The 19,737-nt window shown below is 47.0% G+C and overlaps 1 protein-coding gene across 3 annotated transcripts in view; it reads right to left on the bottom strand.

Moving 5' to 3' along the window:
* The window catches only part of SUPT6H (SPT6 homolog, histone chaperone and transcription elongation factor), a 31,486-nt gene that overhangs the window by 4,895 nt on the left and 6,854 nt on the right, over nt 1-19,737 (bottom strand). For 2 of the 3 annotated variants that reach the window (XM_027130430.1, XM_027130431.1), the window contains exons 2-30: nt 17,791-17,932; nt 16,853-17,011; nt 16,678-16,754; nt 16,156-16,348; nt 15,835-15,919; nt 14,715-14,988; nt 14,139-14,240; nt 13,775-13,891; nt 13,336-13,425; nt 12,992-13,134; nt 12,174-12,322; nt 11,919-12,017; nt 11,327-11,456; nt 11,090-11,240; nt 10,763-10,917; nt 10,367-10,562; nt 9,817-9,956; nt 9,587-9,704; nt 8,598-8,674; nt 8,203-8,338; nt 7,773-7,910; nt 7,527-7,694; nt 6,396-6,523; nt 5,062-5,269; nt 4,385-4,532; nt 3,808-3,950; nt 2,746-2,886; nt 1,015-1,210; nt 376-614 (exon numbers count right to left, since the gene is read on the bottom strand). In XM_027130430.1, coding sequence (XP_026986231.1) covers nt 376-614; nt 1,015-1,210; nt 2,746-2,886; nt 3,808-3,950; nt 4,385-4,532; nt 5,062-5,269; nt 6,396-6,523; nt 7,527-7,694; nt 7,773-7,910; nt 8,203-8,338; nt 8,598-8,674; nt 9,587-9,704; nt 9,817-9,956; nt 10,367-10,562; nt 10,763-10,917; nt 11,090-11,240; nt 11,327-11,456; nt 11,919-12,017; nt 12,174-12,322; nt 12,992-13,134; nt 13,336-13,425; nt 13,775-13,891; nt 14,139-14,240; nt 14,715-14,988; nt 15,835-15,919; nt 16,156-16,348; nt 16,678-16,754; nt 16,853-17,011; nt 17,791-17,899 — 4,209 coding nt within the window. In that variant the 5' untranslated portion in view covers nt 17,900-17,932. Of the gene's footprint in view, nt 1-375; nt 615-1,014; nt 1,211-2,745; nt 2,887-3,807; nt 3,951-4,384; nt 4,533-5,061; nt 5,270-6,395; nt 6,524-7,526; nt 7,695-7,772; nt 7,911-8,202; nt 8,339-8,597; nt 8,675-9,586; nt 9,705-9,816; nt 9,957-10,366; nt 10,563-10,762; nt 10,918-11,089; nt 11,241-11,326; nt 11,457-11,918; nt 12,018-12,173; nt 12,323-12,991; nt 13,135-13,335; nt 13,426-13,774; nt 13,892-14,138; nt 14,241-14,714; nt 14,989-15,834; nt 15,920-16,155; nt 16,349-16,677; nt 16,755-16,852; nt 17,012-17,790; nt 17,933-18,038; nt 18,969-19,737 lie in introns of those variants that run through there. The other variant, XM_027130432.1, reaches the window with a different exon arrangement.

Below are 19,737 nucleotides of genomic sequence, written 5' to 3'. Positions count from 1 at the left end.
TACAAGGCACAAAATCCTTTAATTCATAACTTTAGTTCTCCCTTAGTGCTTGGGAACAATAGGGGGCTTCATAAAATTTCTCTCCACTGAAAACAGGACAAAGAAATTTGGTGTGTGTGTGTCGTGCACGAAGCGCTTGCATGTGTATTTTCTCCTCTTCCTCCAGCGGTTCTCTAGTCTATTTTAAAATCTGGAGAACAGGGAAAGAAGTGCAAAATATACAAAACTGATATCAAATTACTCATTTCATAAACAACCTCCTGTTTTGTTGCTCTGTGTAGCTAAAATACAATGCATACCAGTAACTAAGGTGAAAGTGGTTTGTTTCTGGAAGCAGGAGTGGGGATGCTAGTGCAGGCAGGGGCTGCCTCTCACCTCACTGTTGATCCACAGGGTGGCTCCCAGGCTGAAGGCATTTTCCTTGCCCTCTTCCCGCACATCCACGTGCTGGTATATGCCGTCACTGACCTTCCAGGTCACTGTCAGGTGATTTTCACCCTTGCTGCTCGGTCGGATGATCACGTCACCCTGGTCCATGGTCTCCATCATTTTTTCTGCTTGCTTAAAATTTATATTATGGAAGGACGGGTGTGCAATCACTCGCTTGATATATGCTGAAGAGAGCAGGAAAGAAGTATAGATCAGGTGATGGGACTGGGAGCCAACATCAATGGGACAGGCCATGGCTTAATCTCTGACCCACTACTGAATTCTGAGACTCTTTCACCCTCTCTGGGCCTGGATTCTCTGATATGAACGATATGTTAACCTGGGCCCCTGGGTGCTGAGAGAATGAAGCTTTAAGAGTCACAGTGCATTAGCAAAGAAAATGTGACCCAAGAAGACCCCAGCTTCCAGCCCTGCCAATGGCTCCCTTTCATGATGCCTCTAGGTCTCAGCACCTCAGAGCTGAGCACTCACTCCCACTGGGAAGCTGAGCAGTCAGCAGTGCATCCTGCAGAGGGAGAGCTGCCAGGACTTGGGGTGCACAGGCATGGTCATGGGCACACTCACTGGTCCGCTGCTGCTTCCGTTTCATGTCCTCTTCCTGCTTGTGGTCTGCTGCTTCAGCGTCAAAGTCATAGTAGGTGTCCTTGGGCAGTTTCCACTCGTTGTTCCTGTCCATGAGGTCTGAGGTGCGGCAGGTCAGGTCTGCACTAAACTTCTCAATGTCAATCTTCATGATGCGGCAGTGAACAGTCATTCCCACCTAGATCCACAGAACATTTGAGCTGGAAGGGACAAAGATGGTCTAGCCCGATGCCCTATTTTACATGTGAGAAAAGCAAAGTCCAGGCAGAAAGGTGGAGTGACTGCCCAAAGCCAGCCAGCTACTGAGTGGCAGATTAGCAGGAGTTCAGAGTTCAGTTTCGTCTGCAGACTATAGTCTGTGCTCTGTACTGATGCCTCCCACTCTAGGCAGAAAAACCAACTGAAGCCTCCTGGGACTGGTAATATTCCCTTTTTCTCATAAAGCTGCCTAATTATTGCTGCTAGGATGTGATCCAAGTCTGGCTGCCCTTTCTGGAGGGAAAGCAAAGTAGTAGCTATTTTCTGTACTTTACCCCTGATTTGAGCCCTTCTGTCTAAAGAGTGACAAAACCCAGTCATCTGCATGGCTCTCCTTCTGAAAATCTCCCTAGCTTCATTTACAGGCATACCTTGGAGATATTGCAGGCTCAGTTCCAGACCACCGCAATAAAGCAGATATCACAATAAAGTGAGTCACAAGAATTTTTTAGTTTCCCGGTACATATAAAAGTTATGTTCACACTATAGTCTACTAAGGGTGCAACACTATTATGTTTTAAAAAATGTACATACCTTCGTTAAAAAATACTTTATTGCTTAAAAATGTTAACCATCACCTGAGCCTTTAGTGAGTCCTAATCTTTTTGCAAGACTAACATCAAAGACTACTGGTCACAAATCACCCTAACAAATATAATGAAAAAGTTTGAAATACTGTGAGAATTACCACACATAAATGTGACACAGAGACACGAAGTGATCAAATGCTGTTGGGAAAATGGTACTGATAGACTTGCTCGATGCAGGGTTACTACCAACCTTAAATTTGTAAAAACAAACAAACAAACAGTATCTGCAAAGGTCAATAAAATCAGGTATGCCTGTATTCGGAATGTCTTTCCCCAGCCTTCCTAAGTCCATAGGCTCAGGGGTTCACAACACTTAGAACCAGAGAATTTGGCAGATGTGGTACCAGCTGTATCACTAACAAACCAGCTGATCCTGGAAAAGGCACTCAAATTTCTCTGAAAAGAGAAAGTAGTATTTCCTTCCCCATCAGGCTGTGAGATTTGAGTCAACATATGTAAATGTCAAGGGCTGGTATCTAGTGTGTGCAGAATAAATGGCAGCTCTGACAAGAGAATACTAGAACAGAAAGGGAGCTTAGCCTTTCTGCTTCGCAGCATGTAATGCTGGGCCCTGCTTCCTGCCCGCCGGACTAAACCACAGCTTCCCACGCAGGAAGAGAGAGCCCTCTCTCAAAGGGCCGGCAATTTGATGAAATTTCACAAAGGCAGGGCACAAAAGCTGCTCCTCATTCAGACAGACGGTTCTTGCCCTGACTTCACTCAACTGGTTATAAATCCTCCTGAAATGCTCCCCACCAGGAGCCACTGGGAACAGAGCCTAACTGCTGGTGGGGACAGCCCAAAGCCAGCCTGATTTGGGCAGCTGAAAACTGCACCAGGGGCCTTACCCCAGTCATTCACCTACCTTCACTCGTTCCTCCGGCCGCTTTACCACTTTGTCGCTGAGGAATTTGGTGGGGATGAAGCCAGTGACACCATTGTCTAGCCTTGTTTTGACACCGATGGCCTGGCCTGGGCATGAACCACTGTCAAAGTGGTTCCAGACCTAAAGAGGGCATCAGGAGAGGAGCTTGATCATTAAGATTCTGGAGATCACACATTCAGAAAAGAGCTGCCAGGAGTGCTGTAATTCATTTTACCATTGACACTGGCATCATGATGTGAGAACACAACGACTTAGTCACCCAGCAACACAGAATTTGAATATTCCCAAAGTTCCTTGACTCATAACTCATGTTTGGCACCACTGGCCATCAGACCAATTTTTTATGTTAATCTAATTTATATGTCCCTCCAGCTACAACTGAAGCCCCTCCCTCCCATTCTGTTCTGACCTAGTGGGCATCTCTGTGAAATATCTCTGTCAGTCTCCTCAGAACAACTCATTTCAGTGAACCAGGCACACCTTGGCTCTTTTATAACCTGGACAAATCTCACCAGCTTCTTTTATTGGGTAAAGTTAAGAAACTGTCTATTTTACAGTCTGCCTAAATAACATTTGAGGATCCAGAACAAGCTTTCAGGATGGCTTTTATGAGTTCTAACCATGAGAAAAGCAGATGATGTCTAGAAGAATGTGGGAAAAATTAAGATGTGTGTGGACAATGAAAAAATTGAAGGGAGCCTTACAGATACCTTCTAACTAGCATAGGGACACAGTGCCTACACTGTATGTGAGAAATGCATATATCCTCTTGTCTCTACTCTGGTTGAGCTACATCCTCAGAGAATGGGAAACAAGGATTAAGGGTTGAGCGAGAACAGAAAAAACCACATAGATCATTTCTGACTAGCATACAGAGGGACTTCATGTTAGGCCTATATGCATTCCAGCCCTCTTCCTTCTTTGTGTATTCACTTGGTAAAGTGTCATCTAAACTATCCCCATTCTTGGTTCCTTTCTAGGGCACTAAGACCATTCAATAGAGGAAATTCAGAGTTACCATGGTAACAATGCAGCACGTACCTCGCTTAGTTCAGGGAAATTGTCCTGTTGACAGAAGGGGCACTGCCATAGCCCTGTCTCATCGTTGCGGATTGCCTGGTCATAGCTCTCACCCTGTGGACGCCTATGGGCGATGCCAGTGACATTGCAGATAATGAGCTTTCCTGGAGGAAGGGGAGAGGAGGAGAGGGAAGGGAAGAAGAGAACAGGAAGCAGGCTAAGAGAACGGGAGAGGTAACTCCTTCCCACCAGCCGTTTAATGACAGAACTTCTGTCCTAGAGCATCTCCACTGATTTCCTTCACATCCTCAAAAAGGGAGATCTTCCCCTCATTTGATGACAGGAAAATGAGGCCATAAGACTGACCCCATGAAGACCCCACAGCAGCAGGTTAAAAGCATAATCTGACCTTGAACTCAGCTTTGACTTCCAGCTCAGGGCGCTATAATCTTCTTAAAAGTTTCCCTGGTCTTTCCCACCTACAGTACAAACCTGCCTCATTCTGCTGGAACTGTTGCTTGGTATGAATGTGTACAGTAAACGCATCCCCTCACCCCTATGTATCCTCCTCCGGCTAAAAAACAGACACAGAATTTACCAATGTAGAAGGTCTCTGGTGTTTCTTTGGTTAACATATTGAAGATTTCCTCTGTGTTGGGAGAGCGATAGGCTGTCCGGAGGTCCTTATACCGACAGCTCAGCTCTGCTCGGATGTCATACAGAGTGATGTGTTTGTCACCATAGCCCTGGGGAAGAAGCCCCCGTCAAGAAGAGCCTTGCAACTGCTCCCCAACTGAGCCATCAGGGGTTTCAATGAAAGAAGTAGGCCAGTTGGCTCCTGTCAGGGTTTCTCTTCTATCCCCCCAACATTTACTAAAGGACTAAAGGAGGTTTTCAAACTTTTTCTTAGCCACGGAACACTGTTCTGATAAAAATGCCTCACGGAACCCCAATGTGTAAAACAGACAAATGCAAAACCGCACCACTGGAAAGGAGGAAAGAGGGCCTAGAAGGAAACCCTGCTACTCACCCCCTCCCAGCTCCCTTGCAATGTGCCCCCAACAATGACTACAGCAGTCTCCGAGACGTCCTCGGCTCCTTAATAAGCAGACTGAAAACTTCCTTGAGAAACCCAGTACAGCACGGGGAGGGAGAAGGATCAGGTCTCCTACACTAACACTATTAGGGCTTCTCTGAGGACTTGCTGCCTAAGTCTCCTCTCAACTAGGCCACTTGGGATAGTTTCTGTGCCAGGCCTTCTACACTGTCACCCACCTGCCTCTCCAGTTCTTCTGCAAAGGCATCCAAGTCCAGGTCCTTGAGTCGCTCTGGGTTTTCCAAGATCTCCTCAAGGGCCCCTGCAGGGTTGGCATCCTCGGCTGATTCATCATATTCCAGAGCATCCACTGCCATCTTCCTGGCCCACTCATAGGTCTCAGGGTGAACTCGGGAACCATCAAGGACTTCAATATATGAGTCAGTGCTGAAGGAAAGGCAGAAAAGGGGCAGGATATATAACGAGAAGCTTCTAGTAACAACCCAGATGTCCACCAATGGGGAACTGGTTAAATAAATTAGGGTACCTCCATACAATGGAATACTATACAGCCATTAAAAAGAATGAGGTAGATCTATGTGTGCTGACATGGAAAGATGGCCACAATATATTGATACGTGAAAAATGCACTGCAAAACACTATGAACCGTATGATCCCATTTTTGTAGTAAATGGGTAGTTAGTAAATGCATAGCAAAAATAAAATTTAGAAAAGTTGTAGTATACATCAACTTGTTATGGTAATTATCTCTGGGGGGTGGGATTATGGGGGACTTCCACTTTCTGCATAATATTTCTATATGTTGAATTTTATATCATGAACTTATATAAGTCTTATAATAAGATAAAACAAGAAGGGGGAAGAAGACCTTTGAGAATTTGCTGACAGCTACTTTCCCCCATAAAGCCTTCCCAGGCTGGTCTTGCCCGTGCACTCACATGGACCTATGTTATTCGTGGAGTGTTACAGCAAAGCTGGGTGGAAAATGAAGTTTTAGAACTTGAAGCCTATTTCCCCACTGATTTCCATTACTGAATGAGGAGCTATGTGCCCGTGGAAAAGATCCTCCAAAGACTGAGTTGATAACTTCTGGAGAGGAAGAGGTCAATAGTGAAGTCCAAAGTCCAAGTGAATAGAACTTTCTCTCAATAACATCATCTCAAAACATACCAAATCTCTCTCCCCCTTCCTTATGCCTCAGACCCCCACACTGCTTCTCCACTGCCCCTTCTATTCCCACCCTTATCTAGCCACAACAAACCATTAACAACAGAACAAGTATGTGTTTACTGAACCAAGTCTTATGTTTTCTGTCCTTAATTTATAAACTAAATTGGTTCTTTTTATGTTTCTCTCACAAAAAAGCTTCACATAATTGAACTGATCTTTTCCATAGGTCAGAGGCTCTTGACTAAATAAAGGTTCCTCACCTTTGCTTTAAAACATTTCCTAATTTAAACAGCTTGTGGCCCTTTGACAGCCCTAATCCCTGAATCCCCAAAGCAAAGCCCAAGAGAATTCCTCTTGGCCCACCCAGGCAGAGGGCATCACCTGTCCCCCAGGGAGGCCGTGTCGATCTTGAGGAAGCCAGCGCAATTCATGAAGACTTTGGGACCCATGTGGCACATGGTGACCAGCTGGGTCCGGCTCTCGAGCCTGGTGTTGTTCTGTTTCAGGATCTAGAAGAGCAGACTGGAGTAAGCTGGAGCAGTAGGCAGGCCCCACCTCCCAGCCTGCTTTCAGGTCTCTGGGAAACCCTCCATGATGGGAATTTTGCCGCCACACCCCGATATCTAACTGAGCACTACACCATACTAACTGCTACTAAAAAAATTATGTTAAAAGACTACACTATGCCAAGCGAAGATATTACATACCTAACGTATTGCTTCAAAGTTAATGATACAGTCAAGTAGCCACCCCATATTAAGAAAAAAAAAATTACAAATACTCTTGAAGATCACTACATACCCTCCTCTGTATTGAAATCTTTTTTCCACTAGGGAAAACCCCCCCACTATCCTGGGCTTCCCTGGTGGCAAGCCCAGGGAAGAATTTGCCTGCCAATGCAGGGAACACGGGTTCGAGCCCTGGTTTGGGAAGATCCCATATGCCACGGAGCAACAAAGCCCATGCACCACAACTATTGAGCCTGCGCTCTAGAGCCGGCGTGCCACAACTACTGAGCCCGCGCGCCTAGAGCCCGAGCTCTGGAACAAGAGAAGCCACTGCAATGAGAAGCCCGCGCACCACAACGAAGAGTAGCTCCTGCTCGCCACAACTAAAGAAAGCCTGCATGAAGCAACAAAGACCCAATGCAGCCAAAAATAAATAAATAATACACACACACACACACACACACATATATACACACACACATATAAAAAAACAAATAACCCCCACTATCCTGAGGTCTGTGTCTAGTACACTCTCGCTTTCCTCCATCTCTTTTAAATCATGGCTCAGGTTATCTTTTCCATGAGCCACCACTGTACAGTAGTGAAGACCATGACTGTGGCCACCTGGTCTGAAGTCTCTTGACTCTCTCTAGCTTCATGACTCTAGGCAAGAGGTAAAGTGCCTTTACCTCTCTGACCTTGGTCTGCCTGTCAAAGCATATTGGCAAAGTAAAGTTTCAATGAAATAGAACTTTTCTTTTTTTCTGATTCAACCCAATCCTACCTTTAGGAGATGGGTCCCTTTTCGAGGTCCCAGGCCACAGACATACTGAATTAAGGCCTGGCTGTAGGGGTGGGCAATGGCACGGTTGACATCAACTCCAACCTCATTGACTCGGTTGATAAATTCACAGTACAAGGCATTGAGCAGCTCTTCTTTCACCACATGCTCCTGTCGACACACAGCAGGCAGGGATAAGGTTACTGTGCCACTCTGTCCACTTGGGCCTATCTGTCAAATTCTACTCACCTGCAAGGGGTGAAACTTGAGGCACAGAATGTCTTCATCAGAGCTGCAAACCTGGGCAAATTCAATCAGAGGGTCCTGGATACGCCGGGCCAGGGAGACTGCCTGTCTCAGCACAGGAGGGTAATCCCGGAACTCTGCCTAGAGTCAAACAAGGGTCAGCAGGGCCATAAAGTCTCCTCAGCTCTAACAGCAAGAGGAAATCCAAACCGCCTGGCTTTTTAAGTCAATTTCTCTTCTCTGGGACCATTTTTCCTGGGACCAATTTAATCTCTGGGGCTCCCCATCTGAACCATGACTGGCACAATGGAGAGCCTCTGCATAGGTAAGTGAACAGGTGCAATCCTGTGCCCCCATAATCTTTGTTTCCCCAACTCCCTGGGATTGATAGCTCTTGCCTGTGCAGGGCCTAAGGGTGGGGCTCCAGCATTACCTCTGATTTCTTGCTGTTCATATAGAGAATGGCCAATTCATTGTCAATCAGCTCCACCCCAATAGAGGACAGCTGTTGACCTTGGTCCAGCTCATGCACAATGCGCTTCACATCCTCAATCAACATCTGGGCATCCCTGGAGGAATGAGGGGTGCTGGTCAGGGATATTTCTGGACAGTTTCTCAGGGATGAACAATCTCATGGCTGGGAGTGGGGGAGGAGAGAGCTTTGAAGACAAAGAGGTGCAATATCCCCAGGGATATCCCCTGGGGATGGGGATATTACCAAGGCTCTACACAGGCGCATGCCTACTCTGTAACAGGGACAGAGCAGATTCAACAATAAAGGATGAGTGACTTTAAGCCAGGCCTGGCCCAATCCCCTGGTACCCCTACCTGTTCTCTCCTGCAACTGTCACCACATGAGGCTTTTTGTTCAGGAGGAATTTCTTTAGCGTTTCAATGTCTTGAGCCTGGAGTGAAAGAAAATTGGAGCTGAAGGACTTTGAGGATAGGGAGATTTCAAGCACTTCTCTCTCCCTAAGTAGCTTGAGACCTTACAAGACCACAGAACAATGATGCATCACACGTTGTCAAACTGGAAGACAAAACGAGGGGACTAGGACCTCTAGTTTGAACATTGTACTTCTGTTAATATTTCCTAAGATTATTACACTTCTGGCTTATACTTGAGTTGTGGTTAACTAAACATACTTAGGTCTTTTTTTAACATAAACCATTGCCTGGCAGTCAAGACTATTCTAATCTCCACTTTAAGATTTTTCTTTCTTTTTTTAAAGAGCTGTTTGTTGAAAATTATTTTTTAGAATGGAGCTCTGTCAATAAAATTGAAAGATACCTTTATGCTAAAAAAAAATCAGAAGCATATACACGAGATGAATTCAAATTTCTCTTTCCCTGGTAGAAACACAAATGCTAAAGCAGAGAAAAGATTGGCTTAATGCCACAGTGGCTTTCAGCTCCTGGAACAAGCTGACCCAGATGCTGGTAAAAACAGAGGCAGTTATGGCAGCTCCCAGAAGCACATAAGGCCTAGGAACTGGCTTCAAGCCAGAAGGAAATTCTGCACTAGAACTTGAGTGCCATCTACTGCCTACGGAAGTGAGACTTATCCCAGGACTTAAGAGGTCAGGGACCAAGTCAGAGATAATCAGGGTCTTGCACGGGACGTTGCTTAGGCCATAAACTCTTTTTTTTTTTTTAACATCTTTATTGGGATATATTTGCTTTACAATGGTGTGTTAGTTTCTGCTTTATAACAAAGTGAATCAGTTATACATATACATAGACCATAAACTCTTATCCCCACTGAATTATAAGATGTGCTCAAGATGTACACTTGGTAACCTGTCCTAGTCACTTGCCTTCTTCTCCCGTTCTTCCTCTCTCCATGCAGTTCGCCGTTTGGTAAAATGAGGCAGCCGGAGGAAGTCTGTCACTTCTCCTTCACCGTTGACCAAGGCGCAGAACACAGGGTGATCTCTGCCAGCCCAACAGAAAAAGAACCGTGTGATAATCAGCAATATGAGGATATGAGTAAGAGAAGAACGAGACTAGGGAGACAGATAAGGGGTGATGCCAGACAGAAAGTTACCTGGCAGAGGAGAAAGCAATGCCTAGGACTCGGATGCCCTTCCCTTGGTTCTCATCCATAAAGTCATCATCTTCCTCTACCTGTTGATCCGGCCGGTAGGGTGCCACCCTCAACCAGTTGTAGAGCTTCCGACTACAGGCCTGGGGAGGAGGCACACCAGTCACTATGTCCAGCAGGCCCGCCAAGTAGGTTAAGGAAACAGATGCAGGCACACATTTGCAAAGGTCATATTTATATGCATGCACATTCCTAGCCCTCAGCACGCTTACAACATGAAGGCGTACTTTGCTTTTAGAAATAGGAGAGTACACAGAGGCCAGTCGTATAAACAAAGAGTATGTGTATGCAGTGGGGGAGGGAGGGAAGAGGCTCTTCAAGTGGGGAGGTCTTGGAGTGACCCGTGACCTTGTTTGCACTCCCTCTCAGGTTACACTAAGCCTGCCCCCAGTGTTTCCCCATTAGCTACAGGACAGCTATTAAGGGGTGCCTTCACTCTCAGCTCTAGCTTGGGGAAATCATGGGACTAAAGATCACGAGCTCCTCTCCTCACCTTTATGACATATTCTTTGGCTTCAGCCAGCAGCTTGTTCTTGAGCTCTTTGGCCATCTGCACGTACAGGAACTGCTGCAAAGCTCGCTCAATGGCCATGGTCCGCTGCCGATTCCACTCCTGCACCTGGTGGCTGAACTCATCTCGGTAGTAGAATTGTTTGATTTCTTCAAAATACGTCTGGTCATTGCCATAGCTGAGGAGAGACAACACTGTGGTGTCAGGGACAGAGAAAAGGTGACGGCCAAATGCCCTTGAACACTGGGAGTGACTGAGCCAGGGACGGTGGCTTGCTCAGTTCTGAAAGTGTGGTTCACATTCCTGAGGGACCCCTCCTTCCAACAGACTACTGACCAAGCCCTTCCCAAAGAGCCCCCAGCCCAGAGCTTTGCTTACCCTTCCACCCCCTTCATGTCTATGCTGATGTCAATGGTGAGCAGCCCTTCATCTTCAGCCAGGCATATCTTGAGGAACTGGTCATCTCTCAGTTCCTTAACAGGCTTGTTCTTTAAGTACTTGAAGGAGTAAGCGTAGTGGGCTTCATCCACATCCTGTACACAAGAGGGAATCATCAGTCAACAGACAGACTGGGCTTGACCCTTGGAAAAAAGACTGACTTTCTGCTCTCAGGCAGACAGCTCAGCTAAGTGTGAAGGCAAGAAACTCAGTTCAATCAAACAGAGCTGGACCACATGCTAGATCAAAGCCCCTCAACTGGCTTACCTTTCTGCCTTTCTTGGTGGGGGTTATATTGAGCTTGGCTCTCTCCTGGAAAGTTTGCCTCAGCACCTGCCGGACAAGGGGCTCTCGGGCAATCTGCAGGGCTACCATGTAGCGGGCACCTTCCAGCACAGCTTCTGGTGTAGGGAACTGGCTGTAGGGAAAATGGAGGAGCTGCAGGATGACGACATCTTTGCCCTCAGGTCCCTCCTCCTGCCAGCCACCTACTGCAACGCCTACCTGCAAACATAATCCTTGGCCAGCTCCAAGGGCTCTGCAGGAAACTGCTCTGTCTCGTGCCTCTGGTAACTGTCCCGGAGGTTTTCCCCAAATTGCTCAGGAGTAAGCCCAAACTTTTTGGCCAAGCCATCTAAAGCAAACCAGGAGGGTGGAAGGTGAGCCAACAGCTGGGCCCAGTAACCTCTTGGCTTTCAGTCTAGAGCAGCAATTCTGGGCATTAGACTTTAAAGGGATCACAAATGAGCAGGAGCAGGATGTCTTACAGTGAACAGTGAAAACGCTGACTTTAAATACCTAACAGGCTGTCACAAAGCAGAAAAAGTAGAAATTTTCTATGTGACTACTGGGGTCAGAACTAAGGTGGAAGTTACCGTTTAGTAAAAGAACTTCTCAAAGATAGGATGAACTCCCTCTCTCTGATCGTGTGTTTCCCACTCCTTCAGAAATTATGGGAGGCTGGACCATTCCTGTGGCGTGGGTGTGGGTCATGGTAGCAAATGTTAAAAGTGGACTGGTGACTCACTCAGAGGTCCTTTAGGTCCTCTTCCTACCTACCAGTGACTACTGGGGAACGCATACAGCTCGTTTTTACCTAGCCCAGCGCTCTGGCAGATGGTGTACATATCTCGGCGGGAAGCCTGCTTGAGCTCTGGCCCTCTCTGTTCCTCATCTTCTGCCTCCTCACCATCACCTGGGAAGAAAACGTGAGTTAGTCTTCTGGTTTCCGGTTTCCAATCACTCCCAAGGATCTGACACATGTAGAGAAGCCCCGAAGTGTAATCGGCCAAGGGGATCCTTGGAAAGGCCATGGCCACCAAGCCTCTAGGTTTTCTTTTCCAACACTCACCTTCCTCATCTCCCTCTTCTCTTACACGCTTTAGCTTCTTGCGGCTGGCCTTGGCGGCATTCTGCATCTTGGGGATGTCACGACCATAATAAAGCAGGAAATGATTGTAGACATCTTTCAGTTCATCCATTGATTGTACATCCTTGAGCCTGGAGGGAAGGGACATAAGACCTCAACTGTCACAGAGGAAGGGTATACCCCAGTTTTGCTACAAGAGGTCCAATTCCCATGAGGCAAGATCCCAACTAGGATGAGTACCTATATTCTCCAATTATTAAAGACATGCATTGGCCCCAGACCATGACTTAACTGCAATCAAGGTATCTTAAAGGAGGAATATGTCAAATAAGTGGTGGCTGGTGGTTGTTAGAAATGGCAACAAAAAGGGAGAGGCAGATGAGGCAGCATGTCTCCGGTTCAGAGTCCTTGAGACAGTCCTTGTCCTTCTTTCCCAGGTTCATGCCGCTGGCCACTAAAATCATCTGCTCCCCTCCCACACCCCTCTCTGATTCCAGGCTCACCAAGTTACTTTCTGGTTGTAGTTTGGTTTCCCATGTAGCTTTTCACACGGGGAACATATAAATAAGCAAACATGACTATCTGATCCTCTTAACCTTTTATACCAAGAATGGATAAGTAACAGGAATTTCCCTGTCAGAAAGATCACTTTTGACTTGTTGCTAAGTTGCGATTCTAAGGAACGGGTCCCGTGCTGAGAATTTTGCAAGGTTATGCTGCTCTGGGGTGGGGGTGGAAGGGCAGGGGCCTGGCTTTGGTGTGAGGGCTCCCTGTAATGGAATAAACCCTGCATATGCTACCTCTCCATGTCGGTGGTGTCCAGAGCCCGGATGCCATCAGCAAGGGGCTTGTCAGGGTCAGCAGAGATTTGCTCATACTGATAAGCCTGCATCTTCTCAAACAGCCGTGTTAGGTTCTCCTTACGGATCCTCAGCTGGGTCCACTAGGACAAGACAAAGCAGGAGTAAGGGATGGTATTCAGCCTTGGACACCCAAGACCATGCTGTTCCTTACCAGGAGACCCTGGGGGAAGCCTGACAGGGTCTGGGCTGCCACCTGATATGTACAGGAGAACTTGGGTGCCAGTAGTGGTAGTACCCAGTCCAGCCCTCAACCCCTTGAGGGGCATGGATCCCTATATTACCTTTTCATCCCACTGCCACACCCTCCACAGGTCATTGATATGCAACTCGGGCTCCACGTACTCCTTCCGGTAGAAAGCAATGAAAGGCACCTAGAGGGGCAAGGAGGTGGCAGTCAGCCAGAGAGGAAAGATCTGCAAGGACCCCCTTTGTTAGAGGAATAAACAGCTCCAGGAAATTCAACAGTAGGAAGCTTGGCCTCCCTCACAGGCCCATCAGGACACATGCTCTCCCCCACCCACCCCCAACAGGAGAAGATAATGCTGCAAACGGGGTAGCACTGTTCTCTGGATCGCTAGAGTCTATGGTCCTCACGCTTCTTGAGTCAAGGGACCACTGCTGTGGACAGAAGGGGGCTCCCCACCTGATTTAGGTAGCCACCTTTTCCATCACCCCCAGTTGAAATTCTAACCAGTGGGCGACTAGAGCTTGAGGTGCTACCTCAAAATGCTGATTTCTCATGAAGCCCAGGGCCTCTTTAATCTTCTGAATTGTGCTGGGTCCTTTTCGACTGAAGCTGCTGGTTGGCTGCCCTCGGTCTAGGTAATCACAGCTTTCCTACAGTCAGAAGAAAAAAGAAACAGCAACGACACCATTACTTGCTCTGACTTACCACACACAAAACTGCTTCTTGTCACAGGATGACCTTCTCAGATTAAATCTAGAAAAATCTCCCTCACATACCCGCACACACATGCTATTCTATACTAGGCCCACAGATGTTTGGAGCAGGGGAGAAGCAGCTCCCCATCCTAATGAAGTAGCTTCTGGTTCATGTCAAAATACAGCATCTTTTTTGGGGTACCTGCAGAGAAATGGTTGGTGTGGCAAAGGCATTCCTGTAGATCCAGTCAGCCTCTTCTTCCAGTTCATCATCTTCAGCCCCCTTGACGGAGATGGAACGGAGCTGCAGGGGATAAGGCATCAGCATGAGATTGACTTATCTTGTATCTCACGTAGCAAAAACATGCACTACTTCTGGACAAAAACGTGTGCTCCAGAGGCACACGTTTCTAGTACCCGGAAGAGTGTTGTCTGGCAAGAAGTAGGCATGTCGTGTATTTGCTCAAGAAACCATAAGCCACTGGAGAGTCTATGTTGAGCTAGACTTCCTGTATGCCTGGTCAGATGGGGTTCAAAGCCGACTTCCTGTATACCATTTTTTGGTGTTTTTTGGCTGCGCTGCCCCAACGAGGGATTGAACCCGCGCCCCCTGCAGTGGAAGCATGGAGTCTTAACCAGTGGACCGCCAGGGAAGTCCCCCTATATACCATTGTTGTTAAGATTGTTGCTAGATTGTTTCTCTGCTATAACTCTTGTACCAAGGAGGCTTAGGGCAGTTGATGACAGTTCAGCAGGACAGACACTGGTGCTTCCTTACCTGGAACCTCTCAGGCAGGTCAGTAGCTCGGATTTCATTGTCCTGATCTGTGAGGTGGCTGCTTTCCAGCTCACTGGGCTCATACATCTCGAAGATGCTCCTGCGGCTCACACGTTTCTTGGTGGTCTTCTTGGGGCGCACTCGGATCTCGCCCTCAGCCTCATCGTCCTCATACTCATACTCTTCCTCCAGTTCTTCATCATACTCATTATATTTCTCAAATTCGTCATAGTCAAAGTCCACACCAAAAATCTCCTGGGCTTCTTGCAGGGCACTGTGGGTGAGAGCAAAAGGCAGTTGGCCCAGATTCCAGTGAGAGGAGACAAATGCAGCCCCTGCAGAGATCCTGTACCTACCCCAAGGGGACTAAAAAGGTTAAGAGAAATGTAAACAAAAAAAGCATATTCACTGCGGAGGAAAGGCTTAGCTGGGGGATATTTCTGGGGAAACTTTTTTTTTTTTTTGCGGTACGCGGGCCTCTCTCCGTTATGGCCTCTCCCGTTGAGGAGCACAGGCTCCAGACGCACAGGCTCAGAGGCCATGGCCCACGGGCCCAGCTGCTCCGCGGCACGTGGGATCTTCCCGGACCGGCGTATGAACCCGTGTCCCCTGCATCGGCAGGCGGACTCTCAACCACTGCGCCACCAAGGAAGCCCGGGGAAACTATTATTTATTGAGATTAAAAAGCCCATCTTTGGCACGTGCCAGTGACAAGGGTCAAACAGCAACAGGCACATGGTTTCATGTCACACTCAGTAGATCCATCTTCTGCTAAGACATTATAGTATTCCCTCAGGGCAAAAGCCTTCTTCTAACAAAATTATATTTAGAAGACTAATAAATAAACAAATGAACATGGAGCTGCAGGTGGAAGAGAGAGGCTGGATCCTTGCCTGTGTGTGCCTCCACCTTCATCCCACCACGGCCCTTGAATGCTGAGAGAGCTATCAAAGCTTCTAGAAACAGTCCGACAGCACTGCCTGGTAAAGGATATTACGGGCAGGGAAGCAAAATGCTGAGAGCTGACTGTTCCATTTTTAGCAGAGGCCTCTGACCTCCTCCTTCCTGCTCGGGTCCACTCAGATGCCCTTATCACCACCTCGCACCAGACCCCACTCACGCATCAGTGTATCCAGGAAGCTTTTTCCGCCACTTAGGTTTTTTCAGTGGTTGTCCATCGTCATCCACAATGAAGTCATCAATGTCTGGATAGGGAAGGGAAAGGTTAGTGCCCAGAGGCAGGGGATGAGCCAGGACTGAATGGCTTTAGTTCCTACTGTAGGAGTGGTCGGTGAGAAGGGGAGACAGATTCCTGAAAAGGAACTTCTTTGTGTCAAATGCTGGGGGCCAGTAGCTGAACAATGGTCTCCCATTCTATTGTTCGGGGTAGGAAATCCCAACACCCCGCCCCAAACTGGCTTCCCTGCCTAATGCCACATACCTGACTCTTCATCATCTTCTTCCTCCTCCTCTGGAGGAGCCATGGGGGCCTCCACGGCCTCCTGCCCTTCTTCCCCTTCCCCATCCTGAAAGATCTCCTCTGCAATAGCTTCTTTTTCATGTTCCTCCTTGCCATATTCCTCTTCGTCATCGTCCTCATCATCTGACATTTTTTTGACACGTCGGTATTTTTGCTAGGGGTGGAAAACCTGCCTCGTCAGGGTCTGAGGGAACTGGCATAAGGACCCCTGCTCTCCAGTCTCACTCCTATTTTCCCACCCCAGCTATACTGACAAGGGAGATGGGAAAGAACACATCAAGTACGCCCCAAGGCCCACCCTTGAAACTTTGACAAGCCTTTAACAGGCACCCAGAACTGGCTCTATAGCACAGTGATACTGAGCCACTTTCTCCCCGCTGACATTCCCCAAACTGTTCTGGATGTGCCTCCTCCCCCCAGAGTCGCTGAATTTCAAGGGCTTCTTCCTTCACCCCCAAGGACAGAGACAAAAAGGGCACTTACTCCTCTTTTGACTTTGACACCCAAATTCTCCTCAATGAGATCAAAATCATCATCCTCCAAGCGGTCGTCAAAAGATGCTAGAGAAGACAGAGTGGTTGCCCATGGTGATGGGGAGGCCCCTTCTCCACTATGACTTAAACCCCATCCTCACCTGACCTAAGGAGAGGCTACTCACTGCGTTTTCTCTTCTTGTGGCCAACATCATCTTCTGAATCACCAGAGTCACTACCCTCATCCTCCTCCCCTTCATCTTCATCGTCATCGTCATTGATAAAGCCCTTCAGGTTTCCTTGTTCATCCTGATCATCCAGGTTCTCCTCCTCCTCCTCCTCATCTGGAAAACATGCATGTTTGAGGCATGCAGTTTGGGAAATAGGCTGGGGCTGGGGCAGGGCCACCTGCTTAACTGTTATTTCTCATCTGCTCTGAACCTAATGACCTGGATGCCATGTTAACTCTTCTGCCTCATCTAAAGATACAAAAAACATGACCACTGACTTAGAGCAGCTTCTGGAAAAGAATATCTCTTTTCCACATTCACCATCTGTATTTAGGCAAGATGAGCTTCCTAATTACTTTGGCTTGTCAAAATCATTACTAGAGGCTTTACAGCCACCAGTAACCTTTGTTTTCCTCTCAGTTTATAAACTCAGTAGCTATATTCCTTCTTTCATCCATAATGCTTTTCATGAAGCTTGCATTTTCCTTTCTGTCTCTAGAGCAATTTCATGGTTGCACTCTGCTGATGATCCTAATGGTTGGATTTGCACAGAGAACTTGGAAAGTGGGTACATAAATACCAACACTGCTAAGTCTCTAAAAGAGCGAACCATTACCTATGTATTTATTTATTGGTTTACTGTCTGTCCCCTCCCACTAATATAAGCTCTACGATAGCTGGGACTTTATGTTGTATTCCTAGTTCTAGGTACAGTGCCTGGCATACAGCAGACAGATGTTCAGTAAATATTTTCTATGAATGACTGAAAATTCTCAAGCTGGTACCTCATGTGTGATAACTTCTGTGCTCAGCCTGAGCCTCTCATCAGCAAGAATCCAACTATCCAAAGCTTAGCAATACTGGGGAGAAGCTTGAGGCTGGGGCTTCCTCACCGTCATCCTCCTCTTCTACAAATTTCTTGGTGACCCGGGGCACCACCTCGCCTGCATCATTGTACTCTTCCTCTGACTCCTCGGCCTCGCTTTCCACAAAATCAGACATTGCTGCAGCTTCTCACGGCCTGCCTGAAGATGACTAGGGAAGGAAAGGAGTAGGGGATAAAAAATGAGACAGAGGACCTTTAAACATTGCCACAAAAAGCATTCAGCTACGTGCCACTGATCTGCCCAATCATTTCTACCTGGGAGGAGAGAGTAAGAATCAGATGGCTCCATCTCTTCCATTATCCATTCCTCTCACAATTGCCCCTCTCATGTGTACCTTAAAAAAAGCAATTATACTGGACTGCTCTGTATATACCATCTTGCTTGTCCAAAGAGTTTTACTGCACTTACCATCTGGGGACAGAAATAAGCAAATGAAGAAATTAGTGTAGGAATAATTATATAGGTAGGGATACAGTGTAGTGAGTTTATATGACTCACTCATAAGTTTGGGAAACAATAACTAAATGCCAACTTAATGACAGGAACTTTCATATACACTATCAAAAGGAAAATCCTTTTTGACAGATTAAACAACGTTTCATGAAGTTGAGCCCACTTGCGTGAGTAGTGGTTGGGAGCATTTGGGCAGAGAAGGGGCCTCTTCAGAAACATTAGAACCACAACTCTATTGTGACCATTTACCTCCCCAGCAAAACAAAAACCAAAAAACCAAAAATACAAAAAACACTTAGAAAGAGACTTCCATGGCCTACAAATTAAATGCAACATAGCTAAATACAAAAACTGCTGGGCCTAAGAGCAGAGATCAAATCCTGGCCCCACCACCTACTAGGCATATAAACTTAAGCATATTATTGAACGTGCCTGAATATCAATTTCTTCATCTGGAAAATGGCAACAGCACTACCTACCTCGCAGGACAGTTAAGAATATTACATGACATAGGAGAAAGAACCTAGTCTACTATTTCAAAAAATGCTAACTGAGTTTAAATTTGAATCCTGGGCATAATTTTCCTCAGCATTCTGTAATTTTATACCAACCAATCCCAACTTTGTCTTCTACTTTCCCGCTGTCAGATGCACCCAAGTCTGGAAATGGCAGTGGAGAACCACAGAACCATGAAATGGAGTTTCCTGGGCTTTAAAAACACAGCACTGGGACTTCCCTAGTGGTGCAGTGGTTAAGAATCTGCCTGCCAATGCAGGGGACACAGGTTTGAGCCCTGGTCCGGGAAGATCCCACATGCCGCGGAGCAACTAAGCCCGTGCACCACAGCTACTGAGCCTGCGCTCTAGAGCCCGCGAGCCACAACTACTGAGCCCATGTGCCACAACTACTGAAGCCTGCACGCCTAGAGCCCGTGCTCCGCAACAAGAGAAGCCACTGCAATGAGAAGCCCGTGCACCACAACGAAGAGTAGCCCCCACTCGCCGCAATTAGAGAAAGCCCGCACGCAGCAACGAAGACCCCACGCAGCCAAAAATATAAAAAACAAAACAAAGCAAAAAAAACACACAGCACTGATCACACAAACCATAGCATCAAGATTCCATTCTGGAATCCTGAAGCTGGCTGCTGATCAACTCAGCACCACTCCTCATGTCCTGAATTACGGTCCACTGCATATGTCCATTTTCTCCACTTAGACTATAAGCTTCTGGAAGTCAAAGATGATATCCAATTGAAGGGCTAATAAAAACCATGAAAACATAAACGGCAATATAAGAGGCATTACGTGGTACTTTATTCTGTACCAGATAAGCTGTTTCCCACTAGGTGCTCTATACAAAATAGAAACTGCTAAGTATCTGTTAAATAGATTACTTATTGTTTCATGTCTTCCCAGTTAAAGATGGCAGTGGAACTGGAGAGAGAGGAGGGTGGCTAATGGCTACCTCTAGTGGTCTAAGCTTTAGAAGGAGGCTTAAG

The sequence above is a fragment of the Aethalodelphis obliquidens genome, unplaced genomic scaffold, assembly GCF_003676395.1.
Source record: "Aethalodelphis obliquidens isolate GAN/ISIS:26980383/991018 unplaced genomic scaffold, ASM367639v1 scaffold38, whole genome shotgun sequence".
Classification (NCBI taxonomy): Eukaryota; Metazoa; Chordata; class Mammalia; order Artiodactyla; family Delphinidae; genus Aethalodelphis; species Aethalodelphis obliquidens.
Note: the sequence above shows the minus strand (reverse complement) of the source record. Positions and strands in the feature narration are given on the sequence as shown.